The sequence below is a fragment of the Manduca sexta genome, chromosome 15 (genome assembly GCF_014839805.1).
Source record: "Manduca sexta isolate Smith_Timp_Sample1 chromosome 15, JHU_Msex_v1.0, whole genome shotgun sequence".
In the NCBI taxonomy this organism is placed as follows: domain Eukaryota; kingdom Metazoa; phylum Arthropoda; class Insecta; order Lepidoptera; family Sphingidae; genus Manduca; species Manduca sexta.
Genome location: NC_051129.1, coordinates 6557492 through 6580100, shown reverse-complemented (window position 1 = coordinate 6580100; position 22609 = coordinate 6557492). Strand labels below are relative to the sequence as shown.

Genomic DNA, 22609 nt, shown 5'->3' with positions numbered 1-22609 from the left:
TGATGGCGGCTAGGGGACAAGGGTGGCGACCCCACAAACTTGAGGTTAAGCTTTTATTGACCCCCGCATATGTTCTAAAAATAAAATTGGGTCCTCTAAAAAATACAAAGCTCATGTAACATTTCAATGAGCTAATTGATTTTTGACATATATTTGCATGCTTTTGGAATTGCGGGCCCGCAATCGCGGCGGGCACGGGTAAATACCGCTTTGTGAGTTTTTAGCTTAAGGTTCCATTTTTTTCCTTTGAGTAACTGTTGCTCAAGTGTTTAATGAGTAAAAAAAGCAACAACCATAACTACAGACGCATGTTATAACATTAGTACACCAATCTTTTAGCTCTTGCTTTAGCCGAAGTTTCAGCGTTGTTGCGTTTCCTTTTCTTGCCTAGAAATAGCTTTACTTCCCATTGTGTCTGAAACATAATAATATAATAATAATTTATAGTAACTACTAAAATTATTGTCACTCCTTAAAGAAAAAATATTTTACTTACTAAAGTACTAAGATGTGGCAATCACTGTATACACGTGACTATTTTTCTACGCACAGCAAAGGCCAACTGGAGTCTGGCCGGAGCGACGAGCGATACGTCCTCTCTCTAGAAAGCCTCAAGGCGGACTAATTTGAAACGATTTGCGCGTTGCATTTTATAGTGGTATTTAAAATATTTATAGAAAAATAACAGAACTAATTTTGTTGAATTTTTAAATTGTATGTTTTTAAGGAGATGTTCTTCTATTATAGTAATCCAATATTATATTCAATTAAGTAAGATATAGTGATAAAAAAAAATCATTTAAATGACCAACATATCTGAAATTTTCGAACTCTTTGAATTTTTATTTCTCATGAATTAAACATAAAAAGATATTTTTCTCTACTAACTTTTTCTTCTGGTTCTTTTTATTTAGATAAAAATAACATATTGTTTTGTTCCTTTGTGGTTTTAGATATTTTGAGCTTCGAAATAGACGTTGGAAGCGCAAATTTGTAAACCTCTGTTCAGTAATCATTTAAGAATTTACAAATACTCAATAAATCTAAAAATTTTCTCTACTAACTTTTTAGACAACAAAATTTTCTATAATAATTACTAATTCATATGTTTTTAAAATAATGTTTTGATGGATATTATCTCCTTCGAAAAGTGCTGTTTTTGAGACATACGGCGCGCGGGTGCGTAAACGCTCTTAACCGTAATAAGTACCTATGTCGTCCATGGAAATAAAAATGCGAATATTCCTCTCCTACGACATTAAAGTTGTGTTTTTGCGTTGGGTTTGGCTACGTCTGATAGAAAAAACATGTTTTTTACTGGTAGGCAACGTTTATAAACTGTTTGTATAACAATGCATATTAGTTTTTTCGCGTTAAGAAATTAGTGGAGTTATTTCAAACACAGTAAACGACTGGTCTTCCTGCGCTAGGAATTATTTGGAGGAGTAGCAGATTTTTTTACACGAATAGATTAGAATTCGATGTTTATAATATTTAGGTACCTCTTGCTATTTAGATTCATGCCTGTGGTGATCCGTCAATCGATTAGAAATAGGTCGGTTACTGATTAATCTGAAATCAATTAAACCGAGGTCACTGATTGGGCTGCCAGACTATGTGTAAACGACCTCTATCTAAAGTAACTAAACATGTATCCATAACGATAACGATCATTTTTTATACCGGCGGCTATCCTTAATGCATAATATGAAATCTATAACATACCTATTCAATAATATTTAAAAATAGTTTTCCTATGTTTGATTTTGTATAAGTATATAACAACAAATTTCAAAGCTTTATTACTTAAATATTATTGTGTCGATTTTGAATATTCTGGTTCCGTTGCATTTTGAATGATATACAGTGTGATAAATGTATTTAAAGAAAAGCAGGCAACTACCCTGTTTTTTTAGTTCCTGAATAGAAGGTACATTTCTATTCTTTTTCTTTAGATCGAGCTATATGACCGCTCATAAAAAGCAGCATCACATCACCATACATTGTATTGATACTCGTATTGATTCCTCAATACGGATGTAGGATATGCACCCTTATACGTAAAATAAAAGTGATATTAACTTATAACAATTGTATTTATATATTTCTTTCTTACATGTATATACATTTGGTGTATTTCTTTTACTAACTCACCGAATAACGCCATATAAGTGATTTCTTTTAGTCCAAATGTAATTTGACGTCATACTCTTTCTAAACGTCCAGTTATTTGGTTCAGTTTGCCTATTGTTCCTTTAGGATCTGGTGATACAGAACTCCAAGAAGTTGATTCACAATATTCAAATATATGTCTTCCACAGACTATTTTTTCCTTTAATATGCTGTCAGATACTATACAAGAACTTAAAACATTATAAAATTCTTTACTTAAAGCATCTATCCAGTCTTTTAAATCATCGTCTGTTCTTTTAACATTTGAATGTGAAACTTTTTGAAGCAATAATCGCTCTTCCTGATCTGGTAAAAAGTCAATTTGTTTTATGCGTGAGAAATTTTTGTATGAATTTTGAGAACCACTATGAATAATACTTGCTTCCTGATGTGAAAGTTCTTTACCCGACAAATATGCTAATGGTGAAACTAAAAATTTCGAAGAAGCTATTATTTGTTTTTGATCAAATAAGCCTATTTTCCATATCCCAGGTAAAAGGGGTGTTTTTATGTTGGGTTTTATAAAACTAGTGAGATTATTTTCATCTACGAATATGGTGTTGATATCGGCAATGACGCCCGTAGGATCCAACCAAATGGTGGTAAGATTTTCAATATTTTTATCAGCACTGGGGAAAAACTGATAAAGTAAATTAAGTTCAGAAAATGGACCTAAAATATTTGCAAGATTTCTAAAAGTCATTTCTTTTTGGTCATAGTCTGAACTAACTTTAAATACCTTAATGTAATCAGCATAACGATTTTCAAAGTTTAATTCCAGATGCTTTTTGGGTTTATACCATGTTTCTAACATTATTACATGATTTGGTTTTATTAATGCCTTATGTAGTATCAAATTTCCCTTGTAAATATCAGCATGAGTGTATGAATTTATCTCGACTATTACATCAGGATCAATGACGCAATCTTCTGCTGTCAGAATTTTTGCATTGTGACGAGCGATGCTCTCGGCGTGCGTCAAAAGTGTATCGTCACTGCTTGCAGTTAAATCATCAACATTATAAAGGCTTTGCCAATAACCTTCTAAATTATTAAGTAAATAGTGGTCATTGTATCCTATAAATTGTTCAACTCTGTTTATGATTTCTTGATTGATTATTGGTTCGAATTTTCGGGCAAAGAATAGTTGCCGGTCTTGAGTATTTTGTATCCGAGGCCAATCTTCTGTTCTAAAGTCATTGGGAGAACAACCACACCAATCAACTACATGTTTGTATTGACACTTACAACCCAACTTTCTTTTCCAATTGGTCACATGAAGGTTGTTGTCGACATATGTATTACAAAAATGAGAGTTTCTTAAAACTGTATGAAAGAATGATTCCGCCGGTAAAAGCGTATGTTTAAATATTATACTCAATCCCGATAAAAGTTCATCTTTTTTTCCAACCACATATGACACAAATGGCGGCGATAATGCAATCCAATCACTGCCACCATCAATAACTATGCCGCTCGGCAGTTTTCGTTCGCCTACTCGCCACATATGCGTTTCGCATTCAATGAAAGTCTTATCTAATCCTTGTTTTTTTATAAATCGTTGCACTTCACGACCGTGGGACTTGACAAAATTTAGACCCTTATTAGCAGCGAGGAATTTTTCTAAATCTTCCAATGATTTTATGGGAAAATCACTTTCGCTCAAGTTAATTACAAAGTCCCACTTCCAGTTTAACTCAATAAAATCTTTCATTGATTCCAGGAGCATTTTCAGTAACGAGGCGCCACCCCATATAGTAGAGAATCGTTTCTTGGCTAACCTAATATTAGTAAATTTCTTTTCCAATACAATTAATTTTCTATGCAAGTAATCTTGCCGCTGAAACAAATTAAATTAGTAGGCATATTATATCAGTAAAGAACAATGGAAATATAATACATAACTTCTCTATAGATATTTTATCAGTTTATTTCGTGCGACAGACGACAGCTAATTCATTTTACATTTTCACGAATACATCAAAATTGCAACAAATAAGACTATAAAGAAATTTTGTTTGAATCTGTTTTAGACTAAGAACTCACGAAGCGGTTTTTGGCCGCGCCCGCTGCGGTCGAGAAACAACTGTTTTATTTCAAAACTCACGACGACCGGAGATCTGTGCGATTTGAAACCGTCGTGGTTACGATTATCACCCGTTAACTTTGTGGGCGATTATCGCAAGACGGGCGATTAACGGGCCAGTTGAGTTCCAGATCGCCAGGCACCAGAAATAATCACTGAAGCAAAATGGCGTCGGATTTCTATACCCCCCGCGACTACTGCGTCGCACACCTATACACCACCGATCGTAGTGCGCGCGGGCGCTACCCGCAGAGCGTGCGGGCGCTACTCGCCGAGGCTGCTGATGCGGGTGCGGTGTACTGACTGCGGTCCGCGCGATTCTACTAGTTTCCCGCCGGTACAGCAGGTACCGCGTACAACCCCGCACGCCGCGGGCGTAAAACGTGTTGTGAAATGTGCATTTATTTTTGACAGATATATTTGTACTAGCTTTTGCCCGCGGCTCCGCCCGCGTTATAAAGTTTTTCAGGCTAAAGTTTTCCGTTATAAAAGTAGTAGTTTCCCGGGAGCCTATGTTCTTCCCAGGGTCTCAAACTGTCTCCATACCAAATTTCATCTTAATACGTTGGGTAGTTTTTGAGTTTGACACGTTCAGGCAGACAGATGCAGCGGGGGACTTTGTTTTATAATATATTTTTTAGAACTTTTTAAGAGGAACAATTCCGTCATACATCATTGTTGCATAACTTTAACCGTTTACGCAGCGCACGCAACGGAAGTTCTGAAAACTAATAATTTTTCCCCGTTTTTGCAACATGTTTCGTTCTGCTCCGCTCCTATAACGCATAGCGTGATGATATATAGCCTATAGCGCTCCACAAATAAAGGGCTATCCAACACAAAACATTTTTTTCAGTTCAAACCGGTAGTTCCTGAGATTAGCCATTACTGCTCCGCTCCCATTGGGTATAGCGTGATGATATATAGCCTATAGCACTCCACGAACAAAGGGCTATCCAACGCAAAAAGAATTTTTCAGATTGGACCGGTAGTTCCTGAGATTAGCCATTACTGCTCCGCTCCTATTGGGTATAGCGTGATGATATATAGCCTATAGCACTCCACGAACAAAGGGCTATCCAACGCAAAAAGAATTTTTCAGTTTGGACCGGTAGTTCCTGAGATTAGCGCGTTCAAACAAACAAACTCTTCAGCTTTATATAATAGTATAGAAGTATAGATTCTACAGGAATTGCGGGCCCGCAAACGCGGCGGGCGCGGGTAAATATCGCTTCGTGAGTTCTTAGCGATAGACTTAAAGATAAAATTGAACACCTACCTTGTCAATGTGTATATAAAAGTAGTGATTCGTTCTGTAAAGAGAGTTTATCAGTCTATGTACTTGTCGCAATGCTCGTCCGTTTAATGTTAAAAGAAAAACAATTTTAACCGATTCTCCATTAACATTTATGGATTCTGGTACTCTAGATAAAAATTCTGAAAAAAAAAACAATATTTAATACTTGGTTTGATTATGAAGTCTTGACGATACATTCGTCGTCTTAAAATGTTGGAGAGTAAGTCCCAATTGAATATTATTAGGTACATATTTATTTCAGACGAACTCATTTAAATACCCAACTACTGGGCGATGGGACTACTATTTTGTGTAAATTTCCTTTTTGCTACTTCTGGCGTTAGGTGTAGTTGCACTAAGTGCATGATACGAATCACTATCAACGCTTAGAGGTTCCCGGGTTCGTATTCCGGGTCGAGCAAAGAGATATTGATTTCTTTCTACTTTGTACAAATTATGCCATAAATAATTTCACGTTTATTTTGTGCATTGCATAAAAACGACGCGCATGAGAGAAGAGCGGGTTATATTATACGACAGCTTACAAGCGGAGTGCGCGTACTGAGAACGTGAGTATTACAAAAAAGAATGATTCTGCGATTTTAGTGGGGCAAAAAGTTTCGAAACCATTATCATCTACATGTCTTAAGAGAAGTCCAAAGTGGGCAAATGATTGAGCATGAGAAAGGCTCAGTAATTGTTCATCCAGAATGATACTTTGAAAAGATCTATAATTGCTTCATTCATGGTTTTCAAAATTACTCAAAACATGTTGCAATAAAACTGTACAAAATTTTACTGCCTGTCTAAAAAAGCGCAGGGAGAATATACAGAATAAAATAAAAACTGCTGAATAGCTTCTATTCAGTCCAATGTAAAGGAACGGTACTGCAGAGGTATTAGTTATGAAAGAAAGGAATAAAAAGGTATTATTGTTTTCTTGCAGTGCCAGCCAGTTTTGTCAAGACCAGCAACTGACGTTTAAGGTTGCAATTTTGCATTGTACTATTAGCATAATTTTACCTATTGATGCTGGCTTTGCATCTTCCTAGACCTATATAAGGACTTTGATCTCAGAAATACTTTTACATGTGGGAGGAGCCCGTAGCAAAAGCTAGTACTAATATTATAAGGGCAAAAGTAACTCTGTCTATCTATTGATGTGTTGAATGAAACTAATCTTAAACTATAAGAAGGGATATAGGCTGCTTTTTATCCTAGAAATGGACATAGTATGGCTTTTATTCTGGTAAAAAAATATTTATTTATTTGTTCTGTGGAGACATAAGCCACAGATAGATTTCCATAAAGTATAGTTTAATACACAATAAACTGATTTTAAACACACCTAATAACATAGTGTGTGTTGAAAGGTGTAAGAGTGTTCTTTTTTTTTAAAATAAATTGGTTAAACATACTGCTGTATGATAAATCCAATTTTTGAGTTTTAGTTTATAATAAAATTGGCCCCTAGACTCCTTTCGAGTATATTTTGCTATAACTCATGATTTTGGATATCACTCTCCACATCCACTTGGAAAATTTACCCTTTATACATATTTAAACTTCTAATTACACATAAAAACTTACTTGTAAGTCCAGTCTCAAAAATATTCATAGTAAAATAGCCTCCACACATTTTGGATGGATTTGCTGGACATTTCATATCACATAAATCATCAGCAAGCTTTGCAGAGATTGGTGGTGCCGTGTCACCACAAAAGCATTCTGATCTGTTAATAATATAAGCAGTTAAAACACAGTGCCACATACACAATAAATATACATCTCTTTATCCAACTTTAATAATCTGATTATTAAAATTTTGATTGAATTGAATTGATGTAGCCTGTGTACACTCTGTTCACCTATTGGTCTTATAGAATGAGGTTTCTTTCATGTGTTTAATTAAGTACATTTTCAAGTACTTTAACTCTTGGTCTCTCGTGAATCGCCGGCGAGCCAAGACAGCTACATGACATTTGCGTGTGTCACGGGATTATAACCTTATATACTACATATATACTACATAATAAGGTTATTTTTCCGTCACACGCGTAGCTGTCAATGTTTGCCGGCAAACATTCAGCTACCTCACGGGTTAATAAAGAGTATGTTTGTACTTCATAATACACTAAATTATGTTTTTTTTTTTTATACATAACAAAAATCTTTCCAAGTGAGATCAAACCTCTTTCTCTGATAGTGCCAGTGGAACAGGAAAATAGAGAAGTGCTATTCTAACTTGTACACAATTAGATAAACAAAAATGTTTTTTATAAATAATTTATTTTTATTTCATGTGTATAGATATTTTTATGATTCTTTTACACCTTTGTTTAATTTAACTTTCATATTTGCATTGACTTAAAAATATGTTAATTGTTTATACTTTTTATTGTGAAAACAACACTTTCATTTATGATTAACTCTTTAATAATCATATAAACCATCTCATTAATTTATCTCACAATTATAGCATAGCAAAAAAACTTATTTGATAAATTAGGAACTTACCCATATTGTACACCTGCATAAGGGAAACCAGCTTGAACACAAATGTACAAACAATTCTCATGTGAGTTAGTACTTGCATAATTGCCATAAAAACCTGAGAGCAATCTCATCTTCTTTTCATCTACATAACAACCCAAATATTTGCCATATGTCTTTCCCTCGTGAGGACAATTATTTGGTAATGTTTTAGGATAAAAATTACTTCCTTGAATGAGACATGTTATATTCACTATTTGTTGTTTACAATTTTGTGTTTTTGCCCGATGAATAGCAGATATTGCTTCTCTGCTCTTTATTTCACATATAGGTTTAAAGTCAAGTTCTTCTAGGCGGAGAAGTGTTCCTGGTTTTGATAGTTTATTGTTAACAGGAAAATCTTCGTCATCACTATAACCATAATAATTTTTTCTAGCTGATACTTCACCCACGTCCTGGCGTGAAAATGATACGTAGCCATTTCTTTTCAACAAATTGTCATTAATCGATGGAATAAAACTTAATGCAATTAGAATCTGTATGAAAAAAGCTATCAAAACAGACAACACTAGACATTTTGTATATTTGAAACATATTCGTCGAAGTATTACTGCCATCTCATCAACATGTCCGTTTTAGAAAGATTTCTGATTTTTAGACCTTTTAATCTCCTACATAATTCTAGATTTGAGTCCTGTAAAATAACATTTATAATTATAATTTACGATATTACCGCCGTACATAGAAGCTAAACATAGAAATGGAAATCTATATTTTGTTAGTTTTATTTGTCAATTGTCACATGTCACTTGTCAGTGTCAATGAAGTGACTTTCCCAGTGCTGCCAGGGCCCTTGAGTCGTAAGTTACGTTTCGTTCCTGAAATGTTACATTTTTGCTGCAAAAGTTACATTATTGTTTTTCTTTTAATTTACGTGTTTTTGGGCAAGCATTTCTGTAGCTACGAAACCGCGAACCGCGGGTACCTGCGAAGTAGGAAACGTGCGCGCGCACACTCAAGCAAAATCAAGTTTTAATATATATCTAAGATACGTTTCATTTTGTCATGGCGAGCAATCTCAGAGTGTGATATGGAGTGAAATACTTTTTAGACCCGCCAGTTTTGGATGTGTTGAATTGAAATGCGTTCGTAAACTGTTTACAATAAAAATTTAGTATTACAAATCTCGTTGCTCTCAAAAGTTTACGAAAATTGCCTTACATGTAAAAATTACTTACATGTTACGCGAGGGGGTCAAAAGTAACGAAAAATGTAAGAAATGTAACCTTTTAGCAACACTGGACTTTCCCTCAATTTCCATTGTCCGGATTTTTAGGCTGTATGGCTGAGAGCCTTTGCCTTCTCCTTAAGGAGTAAATCAAACCAAAAAAAAAATATCCGGATTTTTATATCTGGAATTGAAATTTGAATCTTGTATCAGAGTTCAGATTCTAAAAAACGAATGCTTGCCACACATCTTTCTTAATTCAAGGGTGTTGCCACTTTCCAATTCGACGTTATAAAAAGCGAGACTACATTGGAAATTCCCTAGAACAATGCTCAGAAGCAGGAAATTCACTCCTTGTGTCGGACTATTGCCATTGACAATAGAAGGAGAATAGTTTTATTGTTTTGCAATCGAGAGAGGACGCCAGATCATCTGTCCAGTGTCCGCAATTTTTTAAAACTATGAAGAAATGTTATAATACTATAACGAGCATTTATATTACTAAGGAAACAGGCCCCTTCATTAGTACTAGTCCTATAAATCACTGATTACTAATATAGTAATCTGTGATTTATACGAGTATCAATCTAACACCAACAATCAAATATTATAACCCGACCACCATACCCACACTCCGCCTCGAAATCAGATAGTAGACCATTCGCTTTGACTTCAAAAGAATAGTTCGGTATTTACTGATGAATGAAGCAGAAGATAGACCACATTAAGGTGGTAGCTCAAGGTCCATTTTCATACATTTTGTTTCGGCTTTAATCTGGGTAACTAAACAAGTATTGGCAAGTAAAGAATTTAAATTCACGTCTAGTTAGTGATTAGTTCTCGCAGTTGAAGAAAAACGTAAAAATAATTAATAATCATGGATATTTCTGCCTTTAAAATTTCGTCATATTAAATTTTAAAGGCCGAAATATCCATGATTATTAATTATTTTTACGTTTTTCTTCAACTGCGAGAACTAATCACTAACTAAACGTGAATTTAAATTCTTTACTTGCCAATACTTGTTTAGTTACCCAGATTAAAGCCGAAACAAAATGTATGAAAATGGACCTTGAGCTACCACCTTAACTTATATAACATTATAATATTTATGTAATCATAATATTAGGTCTTTTACCTTACATTTGAAATTGCCGTTATGTCGTACTGGCCACTTTGATCTGAAATATCCTCTCTTGGGTTAAAAATTCAAATTCATAAATGCATTTACTGGTACATTTGAGTTTCGAAAACAATAATTTTTTTATCTGATTAGTTTCATATTTGGCTTCTTTCATATCGCACAATGGAATGTTCGGATTTTATTTTAATGTTAAACACTTCAAATAAGCAATTATAAATTTATTTTGCAGAAAATCGTACAACCATTTTATTTTACTTTTATGACAATCTATTTCCTTTTTTAAAATTCGGGAATTAAAAACAAAACCTATTTATTTTTAACATGGAATACATGAAATATCATTATATTTACGAGTATAAGTTCCATTGTAGCCCGTGGCACCAAAATAGCTCGAAGGATTAAGGAAGGAACCTATTCGGCAGTATCATGCGATGCACGTTTCCCCAACCCACTATGTATTTTTTTTTTTTGTTATAAATGTTTGAGTGCGTCCCAATATATTCTGCGAATAAAATTTTCTTTCTTTCTTACTTTCTATGTGAATGGCGCTGGTGTCGCAAAAGAAAACACTGCGTTTTTGGTTCCAACGTTTTTATTCTGGAAATTTCGATCTTCAAAACAAGCACCTCGGACGACTTGCGACCAAGGTGGATAATGAGGAATTAAAGCTTATTGTGGCAAATCACTTCAGAGTTAGGTGCAGGCTTCTGTGTGTGTGATCAAACAGTTTTGATAAAACAGCTCCAAAATTCTGTAAGTACTCGGTAAATTGTTTTTTGACGCGGTATCATTCTAAAAATTTTGTACTTAGGTATGTCCTTGTATGTATTTTTTTCAAAGGCCGGAGTCAATGCAGTTTTGACTTCCGTAAATATGTCTGGTATAAGATAGTTCAAAAGAAGGAATTTCTTAATAGGTTGTCCGTAGGCATTTTGTAAATCAAACATTTCGTTTCGAAGTAATCGATAAAATAGCTACCCGGTGATTGTCGGGATTGTATTTGTCCAATTTAAACAATTTTAACCCAGTGCTCGTCACACTGACAGCATCCGGCGAAGTCACTGCTGTTGTTTTTGTGACTAATTCAAGCATCATTGTAAACATTTTGTTGCTGTTGCGCCTGTTGGGCGCTAAGAAATTATGCAAATTGTTCGGCGTCCATCCTCGTCGCCAATGAAGTATAATGAAATAAGTAATACTAAGACGATTATTTCTACACTTTAATAATCCAATTAAAATATGTGACGACGTATCTAATTAACATTGACAACTCGTTGCAAATTGTTGGTAATAAAAAACTACAAAGTTTTTGAAATTAACTAGAGTTTGTTACAATTACGCAACAAACACGTATGACGAAATTGTATCTTTTAAAAAATATACGTATTATAAAATAAAACCTCCACTGCATCTGTCTGTCTGTCAGAAAGCGATGAACTAAAAACCAACCAACGCATTTAGATGAGATTAAAATTTGTTATGGAGATAGTTTGAAACCGCGGGAAGAAGGCTACTTTCTATCCCGGGAAAACATACTTATAGCGTGATATTTATAATAGAAAAACTTTCTTACGCGGGTGGAGCCGCGGGCAAAAGCTAATTAGTATTTATATGCATAAATAAATAACTATTTAAAAATAAATAAAATATGGAAGGGAAATAATTATACTAGACACATAAATAAAATCACAATTCATAACCATGGACTGCCCATTTTCGTAACATAGTATGAAAGAACGTACACTAATGATATTTATCTAGGTAGGGCTACCATTGCCTAAATTGTCGACGACGGTTAAACACGATAGAAATCCCGGACATTTGAGCGAAATGGTTTTTCCCGGACGCCTCTGAAAAAATATTTTTTTGGAACCAAAATAAAAACATCACGTAAAAATTCAGCGTGTGTGGAAGCAAACGGCGTTTTATATTATGGAATTCGTAGCGTTCAGATTGAAGAAACGAATGTATACGCAGCCTTAGCAACACAATGGTTTCAGTTAAATTTTGACATGTTTATTGTTTATGTCTAAAATACATCTGAAAAATACACACAGTGATAACTTTGGTGATAACAGCAAGTCAAGTCGGGCAAAGAGCATTTTAAATACAGCGGAAAGTGTGGTGGTGGAAGTTCAATCACGGGTCCAAACTCCAATGTCTGTTTTTCTGAAATAATGCTACGCAACCTTAAATTTTTAAGTAGCTATAACATTCCTAAGATGATTCCGTATACTGTAAGTACAAGAGAAAATCACAGTGTAAGATTAAAAGGGAAGGTAGCTATTGTGACAGCATCGACGGAGGGGTAAGTGCAGTGTTATGTATTCGATACATATTTAAATGTGTAAAAAGTATATCTTTGAAAGAAGTTGTCCAGCAACTCTGAAAGCTGGAAACATTAAATGAAAATCTTTTATAACATTAGTGAGCACAAGTAAAGGACAAAGGATATATGAAAATTCATCCCCTAAGACAGAGGTTCCTAAATATTGTTTTCCTCATAAACCCCTTTTAAAATTTTGCTGGTTCTGATGGGCCATTTTTTGTTGCACAGAAAAAATGAAAAAATGTATTACAACTATTGCCCAGCCATTGCAGGGTGGCTTTCGGATAGTAATGTTGGGGTTGCCTTGCCTCTTATGACCCCTATCAATATTATCTCCCTACATTGACAGGTGAAGTCAAACCAAAATTTTAGTTCTTTAATATCAAACCAGAAAAAATTTCATGGACCACCACTTACGAATTGTGGCCCCCATTTTTTGGTCATGCCAACATAGAACCCCATCAAGTCTCCTGTGGATCCCTGGGGTCTACCTGGACCACTTTGGGAATCAATGCCCTAAGACAAGGGCTATATGATTATAAATTAATACAATTTCATACTAACCCATGTCAGTGTTTATTTATTTGGGCATCATGTTTTTCCAGGATAGGCTATGCAATAGCAAAAAGATTAGGCGATGAAGGAGCTTCAATAATAATAAGTAGCCGAAAAGAAAGCAATGTAAATAAAGCAGTAAAAAGTCTCCGTGATGATGGAATAAATGTGGAAGGTGTTGTATGCCATGTGGCAAATGCAGAGCAAAGAAAACAACTTTTTGATATGGCAAGTAGTAATTGTTATTTTAGTTCTAAGAATATAAGATTGCTTTAGTGGAGTATTATTTGCAGTCCCCTTAATCATATAAGCATCTCTGGTTAAATTCCTAGTCCATGCATAAGGTTATTGAGTTATTCTGCTTAATATGAGCCCAGAGTGTAAAAAGGCAACAGAATCATCACTATTATTAAGTGCTTATTATATAAGGGAAATTTGTATCTATTTAAGACAGCATCCAATCTACTTTAAGTGTCATAGGCAAGTTTTAGAAAGAGACCAGACAGAAAAACCTTATATACTATCCCCAATGCAAGTCTGTAATGTTACAACTATGTACAACTACATCATGTATTGTATGACAATAAAAATGTATTGGAACATTTTTTATATTTTAAAACCACCTGAATATTAAGTTCCTACATTATGCAATAAAGAATTTGTATTTGTATAGCTTGTAAATGTTACATTTTTACCTATATTTATATAGGACAATGGTGTGATGCTATGTATACATATGTAAATAAATATTGTATAATATATTCTTTTTTATCAAGGGCTTGGCAAAGTGACCTAACTGCACCTGATGGTGAGGGCAAAGATGGCCAAAAACATGTAGACCGGCAAGAAATAAACATACCTCAACATTTGGCACAGTAATGTCGAACAGGTTAATTGTTTCTTCACAATAAGCTTGAAGGTCCACAAGTTGTAGGAAAAAGAGAACATGTATGATGGCAAATTGCTCCAAAGTAAGCTGAAAAGTAGTGATGGAAATTAATGCTATTTAGAATTAATTTCATTAGCATGTGAATTTTCATGCCTTAGAATGCTAAACAACAATGCTCTAATGCTAATCGCTAATATGACACATGAAATAAAATTGTGTTAATTTTAATTTGTGATTATTTTTTTTTACGTTTATTTACCTTCTATACATTTTATTAAAATTATATGATATTAATTTGTACATTATAGAATATAGAATGAGTATTATATCTTGAAGAATATGTAAGTTTTTCAAAAAAATAACTTAGGTCCTCTATTCAGGCATAATAGATATTATTGTGCGAAATTTTTCCCGACCTAATATTCGGTAATTTTCCAAAAATATAAACAAGTCAATGAACATGGAGTGGCGCATATCACGCCTTTTTTCTCGATTACTCCACTAAAAAACAGGCGCATTAGCATTAGTACAGAATTCATTTAGTATTCCTGCGGGCGCTAAGGAGCGTGTACTCTTGCGCTGCTATTGCGAGGCGCGCTAACATATAAATAGTTAATTAGCAGTTCACAAAATTTTGCAACTGTATTTAATTTGTGAAGTACTAAATGAGGTTCAGCATGCTAAAAATTAATGCTACTGCTAATTAATCCAACACTACTGAACAGGCGTTAAATCTGTTGCCCGTTGCAACAAACAGTTTGCTGGCCATTGTATGTAATGATGTAGCTAGCCATATTACAGCTCATTGGATTAATATACATAAGCCGGTGGCAAAACTCTTAAATAAGTAATTTGTATACAAACTTGCTATGATTGTTATTATGTTATATTAATTTAATCTTATAATAATGTAGTAAGAATGTATGTATGAATATATTTCCATATGGGTTTTTTTCTGAGCCTGAAATAAATGAAATAAATAAAAAATAAAATACCTCTGCACCATGTCCAGAATTCCGACCCTACGGGAGGTGGCAGTTATTACGCCCTCAATGTGGTTACTTGCATTCAGATCGCGGTGAATATCTATACCTAGGATATTGAGACTATTCCGCATTGCAAGTGGAGTACCCTGAAGATTGGGGTGGGGAAAAACGGGGACTTTTTTTAATGTGAACGCTTACACCTCATCTTTCTTGGCATTGAACACAACCAGATAGGATGAACACCATTCAAAAATGAAATCCAAGACACAATTGAGTTCCATGACTGGATTATCACGCTGCCTATCTGTAACTCTCTGGCTACTAGATGGCCCAACGCAATAGTGCCCATGCACGATACTGTCGTCTGTATAGCAGTGTGTATTATCGTGATAAATTGATATGTAAAATAAATGGGGTGGTGAAAGAACAGCTTTGTGAGACCCCATCATTGACTGACATGAGCTACGAAGCGTGTCCGTTGACGACGTCACACATTCTACGCTCGTGTAAAAAGCCGAAGATCCATATATAAGTTGCCGAGAAGCCCATATGCGCGCAACTTAGAAAGAAGGCCACGGTGTCAGACCTTATCGGATGCCTTAGCAATATCCGCACTCACAGCTAAAGCCTCGCCATGCTTATTAATCGCCCCAACTATGTAGCGTATACGTCAGAAAGCCACATGTTGAGTGTATCGACCGAAAGTTATCAATCGTCTCAACCCAGCGACGTAGCACGTACACCAGAAGACCACCCGATAAGTGTTTCGACCGATGGTATAGAAAAAACTAGGTTTTAATATAAATTTCAATTTCAGGCAAACAACAAGTTTGGTGGTCTAGACATTCTTGTATCTAATGCTGCTGTTAACCCATCGGTAGCGCCAATTTTGGAGGTAGCTATGTATTCTGATTTCTAATAATAATATAATTACATAATGTTCATCAAAACTTTTTTTTTTTTTTGTTTAGACTGATGATAATGTATGGGACAAAATATTTGAAATTAATGTGAAATGCTCTTGGCTCTTGGCAAAAGAAGCTTATCCTTTTCTTATGAAAAGAGGAGGTGGAAGTATTGTGTTCATCTCTTCCATTGCTGCGTATCAACCTATGGAGGCAAGTAGTGTCAGACATCTATTATGTATTAACCAATTTGGAAAATTCTTTTTTTTATTTATGGAATATACTTACTTTTGGATGGTCCAGTAGAATTTTCCTCAAATTGGTTTAGTCGTTTGTTTTAAATCAAAATACTTGGAAAAAGCATGTCTAAATAAATGTTATTGCACATTTTGCTATCCTGTAAACCTTTCAGTTGTGATTTTGCGTTAGATTTTGTTTATTCTATTTTAGATGCGTTTCTTTAATAATCCAGGTTATGTATTATATTTAACACCCAATCTAATTATAATGCTTCGCAGATAAGTCCCTTTACTCATTCTCTCCACAATCCAAGTACTCTTCCTTCATTGCTATGTGCCCGTCTTGCTCCATGCAAAAAATGATTTACGCTGTCGCATTTCGAACGCTGAGTGAAATAACAAGAAACAATCTCTTTCCTTTCCTAAAACTCACTCCTTTGCTTTAAGGTTAGCACTGCATCTGTGGTGCGTGTGAAGATGGGTTGATGTAGTGGAATTATGGTTGTTTACAGGCAGTCAATTAGATCACTTAACATCAGGTGACTCACTTGTTCCTTTGACGGCCTGTGACATTAAATAACAGCATATATTTATTACTTACGATTAATTTAATTTGCAGCCTCTTGGTGCTTACAGCGTTAGTAAAACTACTCTTTTAGGCTTAACTAAAGCAATTGCTAACGAGATTGTTCATGACAATATAAGAGTGAACTGTGTCGCTCCAGGAATTGTGGCTACCAAATTTGCCTCGGCAGTGAGTATACCTACGTTGTATAAGTACTATCTGTATTCTATATACGTAATGTTTATTCTATCGTAGTTGATAACTTTAATACCTACATGGGACGCAGTCATGTGTCAATACTCCACGATAAACTTATTTGCAGGCGTTAGCGAATAGAACAATAGGGTAATTTTGTTCACCATTCTTAAAATTCTAGATAATCAATGATAGATATTTTATGGAAATAGGTTTACTATTGCCAGTGTTCAGTTGTTACATTATTTCCACTTTAAATATTGTAATATGATGTGGTCCAAAAACCGTTGACAAAATTAAAAAAGAAAAATATTCGTTATTCATAGGCATCAATAATCTTTTTCTTTTCAATTACCACACAATAGCGCACTATTTTGACTATAATCCCCGTGCTAAACCGCAGCATTGTATTAATAAAATACCTAATTCGAAAGAGTGAGCACGTATAAAGCTGAAATCGAACGCATATTAAAAGACAAATACAAATCCTTACACCTATCTTCCCTCAAATTCAACCAGTTTTAGTGGCCAAGCTCGCTAGAACGCGCAAAAGAGCTTGTTCGAAGGAATGAGAAACATGAACCCCGTACCTAAATTGGAACCGAGGATGAATAACAAATTAGACTACATAAATAATATCACTAAAATTATTTCAAAAATATCACTGTCGACGTAATTTTGGACTCATTCGTCTGCAGAAAGCAAGAACCAGAACTGAATACAAACAAGTTTTAAGTTAGATAATTATAAACCCTGAATTTCAATAAACTGATCGTGATCTCTATTACACACAGAATAGATAATGGCACCAGTAAACATGAATGGTTCAGCTGATTTTTTCTAACTGAAGTTGACTAACTAATAATATTTTCAGATTACAAGCAATGAGGCTGGTGCAGAAAGAAGTTTGTCTATTGTACCAATGAAAAGGTTCGGAAAGCCCTCAGAAATTGCAAGTGCAGTTGCATTTTTAGTTTCTGATGATGCCAGCTACATCACAGGGGAAACTATTGCAGCCGCCGGAGGGGCACATGCACATCTGTAATATTTAAGTGCTTAATTACCCTATTTTCTATAATCAAATGGCTATATTTTGTTTAATGGTGTTTGTAATATGAAATAAATAAAAAGTGTGGCAAGGTTTATTTACATACCATAAAGACAAAAAAAACATGATTTTTTCCATATATTGAATCGTTTTCAACTTCTTATACATATTTTATTTATTTGTAAACTTTTATAATATGTTCACGCGATGTGACGTGATACTGTTTTTACCGTAGTTTAACCTATCCAACAATATTTTGATACAGAATTAAATAACCATTCATAATTCCCAACGAATTGGATGTAAGTAACTGAAAATTAAAATAAAATTATTTTCCGGATATTATCGCGGTTTTTTATATTTTTACTTTCTCCCGACGTTTCGAAGGCTTAGCAGCCCTCAGGATCACGGGAGGGATCGAGGTTTTGGTCGTCCGAAAAGTCAGAGTTACAATATATTCTTACATTTAAAAAAATATATAATATAAAAAACCGTGATGAAATGCGCAAAATAGTTATTTTAATATCTAACATTCGCGATAACATAAAAAATCAAATCAAATGTTTATACATTTTATTTTTGCCACTAAATATTTCAAAACTTATTATGCTTAACACATTGCGGCGCCAAAACAATGGACTATTTACCAGTGTGGCCGTCATTCGCGGATATGTTGTGCTGCACTAGCATTCGGCAGCGCGACCTGCGTAAGTCAAACAGTACTACTAGAGCACTACTACAGCATGTACTAGACAAAATAACTGTTACGTGATCCCCAGTAAACGTTTAACATGCATCAAATAAAATGTAAACACGGCATGAACAGAATATCGGCCTAAGTGTAGATAATTTGATTTGGAAAGTGTAGAGAACAATAATAAGCAAGTACAGATAAATTTAAAAAAAATTATGTACTTTTTTGTAATTCACAATTTCACACAATATTTTTGCACTCATTTTAATCATCATCAGAGTCTAAAACATCTCTTTTATTAATACCAATTGCCTTCAGTAAATTACTAGAAGGGCCTGATAATGCCTGCTCTTCCTTTAAGCTTTGAATTATGTTTTGTGAAATTGAATGATTACTATATAGGTCATCTTTATGATTGCCATTTAGTTTAGTTTTTAGTTCTACATCCATTTCATTATCATAAGTAGTTTCAAATTCGAGCAAATCCTCATCTATTTCGTTAGGATCATTTGATTCCGAACTTGAGTCATTGATTTCAGTTTCAGTCGTTAATAAGTTCATCATATTTTTTAAACAATTACTGAATTCATCAGCATCAAAATCTATGTGTGTGTTGTTGTCATCTTCATTATTGGTTTCAATTCCCTCAAAATCAGATGATCTTGTCAGAAAATTTCTCAATTCAGAGGTAATTACTTCAGGAGTAATGACATCATCTTTTTGTAGTTTTGTTTTATTACCATAGTTAGTGTTTAAAAAATTATTCAACTGATCAGGTTGTATATTCAACCAATCCTCATTGTCTTCACATAGTTCTGAAGTAGGCAAGCTATTCACTTGAATTTTTTTCACTTCACTTGCATACTCATTAGTAGACATTAGTTTTGTTATCTGATTTGAAACATGTAAATTCACTGGACATTCTACATTAGAGAAGAAACGGTTAGCTTTTTCTAATAGTGTAGTGTAGTCCTTTGAGCCCTCAATATTGCTTTTGAAATAACCATTTTCTTTTAAACTGGATATAAATTTATTATATTCTTTTGTAGAAAAAATGTCTCTAGATGAGTGCTTGATCATTTCAAAGCCACAAGCGATCTTATAACCAGTGACATCCCTTTTATTTTTCTGAGATATAAATTTGTATTTACTGTTACACTGTATAAGTTTGGAATGCATCAACATTGCATAAAGAAACTTTGTAAATGTTACTGTAACAGTGACACAATTTTCTAATGAAACATTTTTACAAGCTTTTGTATCTAATATATCATGGTTACAATATGCACAAACTATGGGTGCAATGAGACCCGGTTTTAACAATAGCAGTGTAGCAATAGGGGCTGGTAAACATACAACTGCTTTATGCATGTTATATTCAATCTTTCTTGGATAGTCGCCAATTCTGGACAATATTGCCTGATCAATATCTGCAGATACATATGTTTGTTTGTTTGAAACCCTTTTTAAAGCATCATTTAAATTCAATTTTGATTCCAAATTATGTGATTCTGGTGCAATGATATGAATATGATTGTTGGCAATGAAAACCTGAAACAATACACATAGTTCAATGTTTTATCAACACTTGTAATACTTGTTTCCAGATACATATGGGCCAAACAACTGTTAAGGCACTCCACACTTGTGCCTCGGCGATATGGTTACAAAAAACACCTTAAATAAGTAATTAATGCAAAGAACTAAGGATATTTAAAAACATTTTTAAATATTCAAGTAATATTCATGATAAGAAAAGTGAGGAAAAATACCTTCCAAACATTTTAGGGTTGTCTTTGAACTAACTTTAATATGTCATTTATACAAGAAACTTAGTCAATAAAATGTGTACATCTGGGATTTGAGTTGCACTATTATTTGAAGTGAAGGTGCTTTAAAAGTTAATTCCCCCATATAAAGCTGGCGTTTTTTTTATACAACAAAATATGCAAGTCTCTGATGCAACAATCCATTTACAGTAATAACACCAGTTACAGTTTGAATTACAAAGCACTACTTGGCATTGCACTAAGTACTTTTGGCACCATGAGATGTTCAGAAGTTAATTCTCATAATACCCAGTAATTACCCTGATCCTTCAAAGTGGAACACAGTACTGGTTTGACTAATTTAACTTGGTGATTGTGAAACATAGAGATTGCGTTGGTACCTGCCCAGCTGGTCTCTTGCATACAAGACCTACAGTAGTTTAGAATAACACAGACAAATAGGCAGCACCGAATGGAGACAAAGACTGCTACAATTCGCTGTGTAGCATATAGAACTCATTTAGTGCAACTATATTTATTATCCTCCCAGTGTAGTAATTATAAGTGAACAGATTATAATATGCAACATAAAAAGCTTGATATATGCATGCAAATATGCCAGAAATATGCACAAAAATTGCCAGAGAATCCTAAATTAAATAATAAGTTTTAGGAACACTAAAAAGAAAATTGTTTTTTTTTTATTTAACAATCAATACACTTCAATTAATTAGTAAAGTATACATTTATGTATAATTTATACAGTAACATGATTTAATATTTTTGTAAACATAAACAATCAAGTATTGTTCCAAATGTTCAGTAGTAAGATTGTGCTTTTGGGCATTTAAAATATTTTTATAAGTGGGAAACAATCACTCCACATCCACTTGGGTAAATGGACAGAATTTAACTTGGGTGCAATGTTGGCAATTATAGTTTCCTGCAAAAATATTTTAAATGTATTGATAATATGCATCATAACCATATTTTAGAGAAAATATGCTATTAGATGAAATGAAAATTGTATATTTAAGCCATATTTATATATTATCTACATCCATAGTCATTTATGTACTTACTCGATTGTCTGTGTTTTCTGGATTTGCCCAAGAAGGCAATAGATTGGCAGCCTCAATCAATAGGAATTCACCATCGTTATCTCTCACTTGGACAATCAAGTCATCATATTGCTTTGTTAACTGAAGAATAATGTATACAATGAACCACTCATCTTCCACATTGTCACCAAAGCATGTGTAGCTGGCAAGGTGCTGTGGGATATCTAAAATATTAAAATAATAAAATATTTGTTCTATTAACGGAAATTATAATAAATTAATACACCTAGAGTACACACCATTGACTGTGGTATTACTTATTGGTTGATATATATTAAATTCATCTCTATGCCATATGTAATTCTTAGATATCTTTTTTATAGTGTTATTCATATCACTGCATCGCTGTTGCCAGCATGTATCTGTTTCAGGTAAAGATGTAAAAAAGAAGAAACACTGTACGGTATCTTCAGTTACTGGCTCGGTTTGTGGCAAATAACCGCTCCGGGACATTTTCTTGCTAAACAAATTTTCAATGCCTTATAAAGTCTTCTGAGCGTGACTGATGTCAGATCTCCAAGAGCATTATAAATTTTTAATTTTCACATATCTAGTTCCAATTCCACCAGAGACCAATAAACTATTCCACCATATTCCACTTTGTTGTGATTGGTAGTATCGTTTACAAAACTGCCAATGTCAAGTTTGAAAAGCCGAAGACACTCGTGCTCACAACAATGACAAGCACACACGTGCTATCTCAGAACAAGAACAAGCACGTGCTATACTGCTATATGTATATGTAAAAAAAATAGAAATGTCTTTGGCCGGTGAATCTGAAAAGAATTATAACGTATGTACGTGCATAATATACAAATGAAATAAATATGCAAAAAGAAACCCTAAATAGGAATATTCATATATTCAATATAATAATCTTGTTTTTAATTTATC

The 22609-nt window shown here is 34.0% G+C and overlaps 3 protein-coding genes across 3 annotated transcripts; 1 reads left to right on the top strand and 2 right to left on the bottom strand.

Moving 5' to 3' along the window:
* Positions 1 to 2077: 2077 nt before the first annotated feature.
* On the bottom strand, positions 2078 to 8665 carry LOC115451851 (xylosyltransferase oxt). Its single transcript, XM_030180230.2, has 4 exons — positions 8073 to 8665; positions 7146 to 7288; positions 5538 to 5695; positions 2078 to 4012 (listed from the first exon to the last, which is right to left on the bottom strand). The coding sequence occupies exons 1-4, from the start codon at positions 8663 to 8665 to the stop codon at positions 2204 to 2206; spliced, it is 2703 nt and encodes a 900-aa protein (XP_030036090.1). The 3' UTR covers positions 2078 to 2203.
* Positions 8666 to 12373: 3708 nt separating this feature from the next.
* Positions 12374 to 18292, top strand: LOC115451859 (dehydrogenase/reductase SDR family member 4). The gene is made up of 6 exons (XM_030180255.2): positions 12374 to 12728; positions 13355 to 13532; positions 15997 to 16074; positions 16151 to 16297; positions 16943 to 17077; positions 17958 to 18292. The coding sequence occupies exons 1-6, from the start codon at positions 12598 to 12600 to the stop codon at positions 18126 to 18128; spliced, it is 840 nt and encodes a 279-aa protein (XP_030036115.1). The 5' UTR covers positions 12374 to 12597; the 3' UTR covers positions 18129 to 18292.
* A 395-nt stretch (positions 18293 to 18687) lies between these two features.
* LOC115451858 (protein ecdysoneless homolog) lies at positions 18688 to 22431 on the bottom strand. Its single transcript, XM_030180254.2, has 3 exons — positions 21955 to 22431; positions 21677 to 21879; positions 18688 to 20376 (listed from the first exon to the last, which is right to left on the bottom strand). The coding sequence occupies exons 1-3, from the start codon at positions 22166 to 22168 to the stop codon at positions 19090 to 19092; spliced, it is 1704 nt and encodes a 567-aa protein (XP_030036114.1). The 5' UTR covers positions 22169 to 22431; the 3' UTR covers positions 18688 to 19089.
* Between the last annotated feature and the right edge of the window lie 178 nt (positions 22432 to 22609).

What these genes read in the sequence shown, in the direction of transcription:
- LOC115451858 (XM_030180254.2), bottom strand. Translation starts at nt 22,168, where the DNA reads ATGTCCCGGAGCGGTTATTTGCCACAAACCGAGCCAGTAACTGAAGAT. An exon ending in AAGTAATACCACAGTCAATG is followed by an intron (nt 21,880 to 21,954) that starts GTGTGTACTCTA and finishes TTAATATTTTAG; the next exon opens with ATATCCCACAGCACCTTGCC. An exon ending in CAGAAAACACAGACAATCGA is followed by an intron (nt 20,377 to 21,676) that starts GTAAGTACATAA and finishes GTATTGTTTCAG; the next exon opens with GTTTTCATTGCCAACAATCA.
- LOC115451851 (XM_030180230.2), bottom strand. Translation starts at nt 8,665, where the DNA reads ATGGCAGTAATACTTCGACGAATATGTTTCAAATATACAAAATGTCTA. An exon ending in TATGCAGGTGTACAATATGG is followed by an intron (nt 7,289 to 8,072) that starts GTAAGTTCCTAA and finishes TATTATTAACAG; the next exon opens with ATCAGAATGCTTTTGTGGTG. An exon ending in TTTTGAGACTGGACTTACAA is followed by an intron (nt 5,696 to 7,145) that starts GTAAGTTTTTAT and finishes TTTTTTTTTCAG; the next exon opens with AATTTTTATCTAGAGTACCA.
- LOC115451859 (XM_030180255.2), top strand. Translation starts at nt 12,598, where the DNA reads ATGCTACGCAACCTTAAATTTTTAAGTAGCTATAACATTCCTAAGATG. An exon ending in GTGACAGCATCGACGGAGGG is followed by an intron (nt 12,729 to 13,354) that starts GTAAGTGCAGTG and finishes ATGTTTTTCCAG; the next exon opens with GATAGGCTATGCAATAGCAA. An exon ending in CGGTAGCGCCAATTTTGGAG is followed by an intron (nt 16,075 to 16,150) that starts GTAGCTATGTAT and finishes TTTTTTGTTTAG; the next exon opens with ACTGATGATAATGTATGGGA.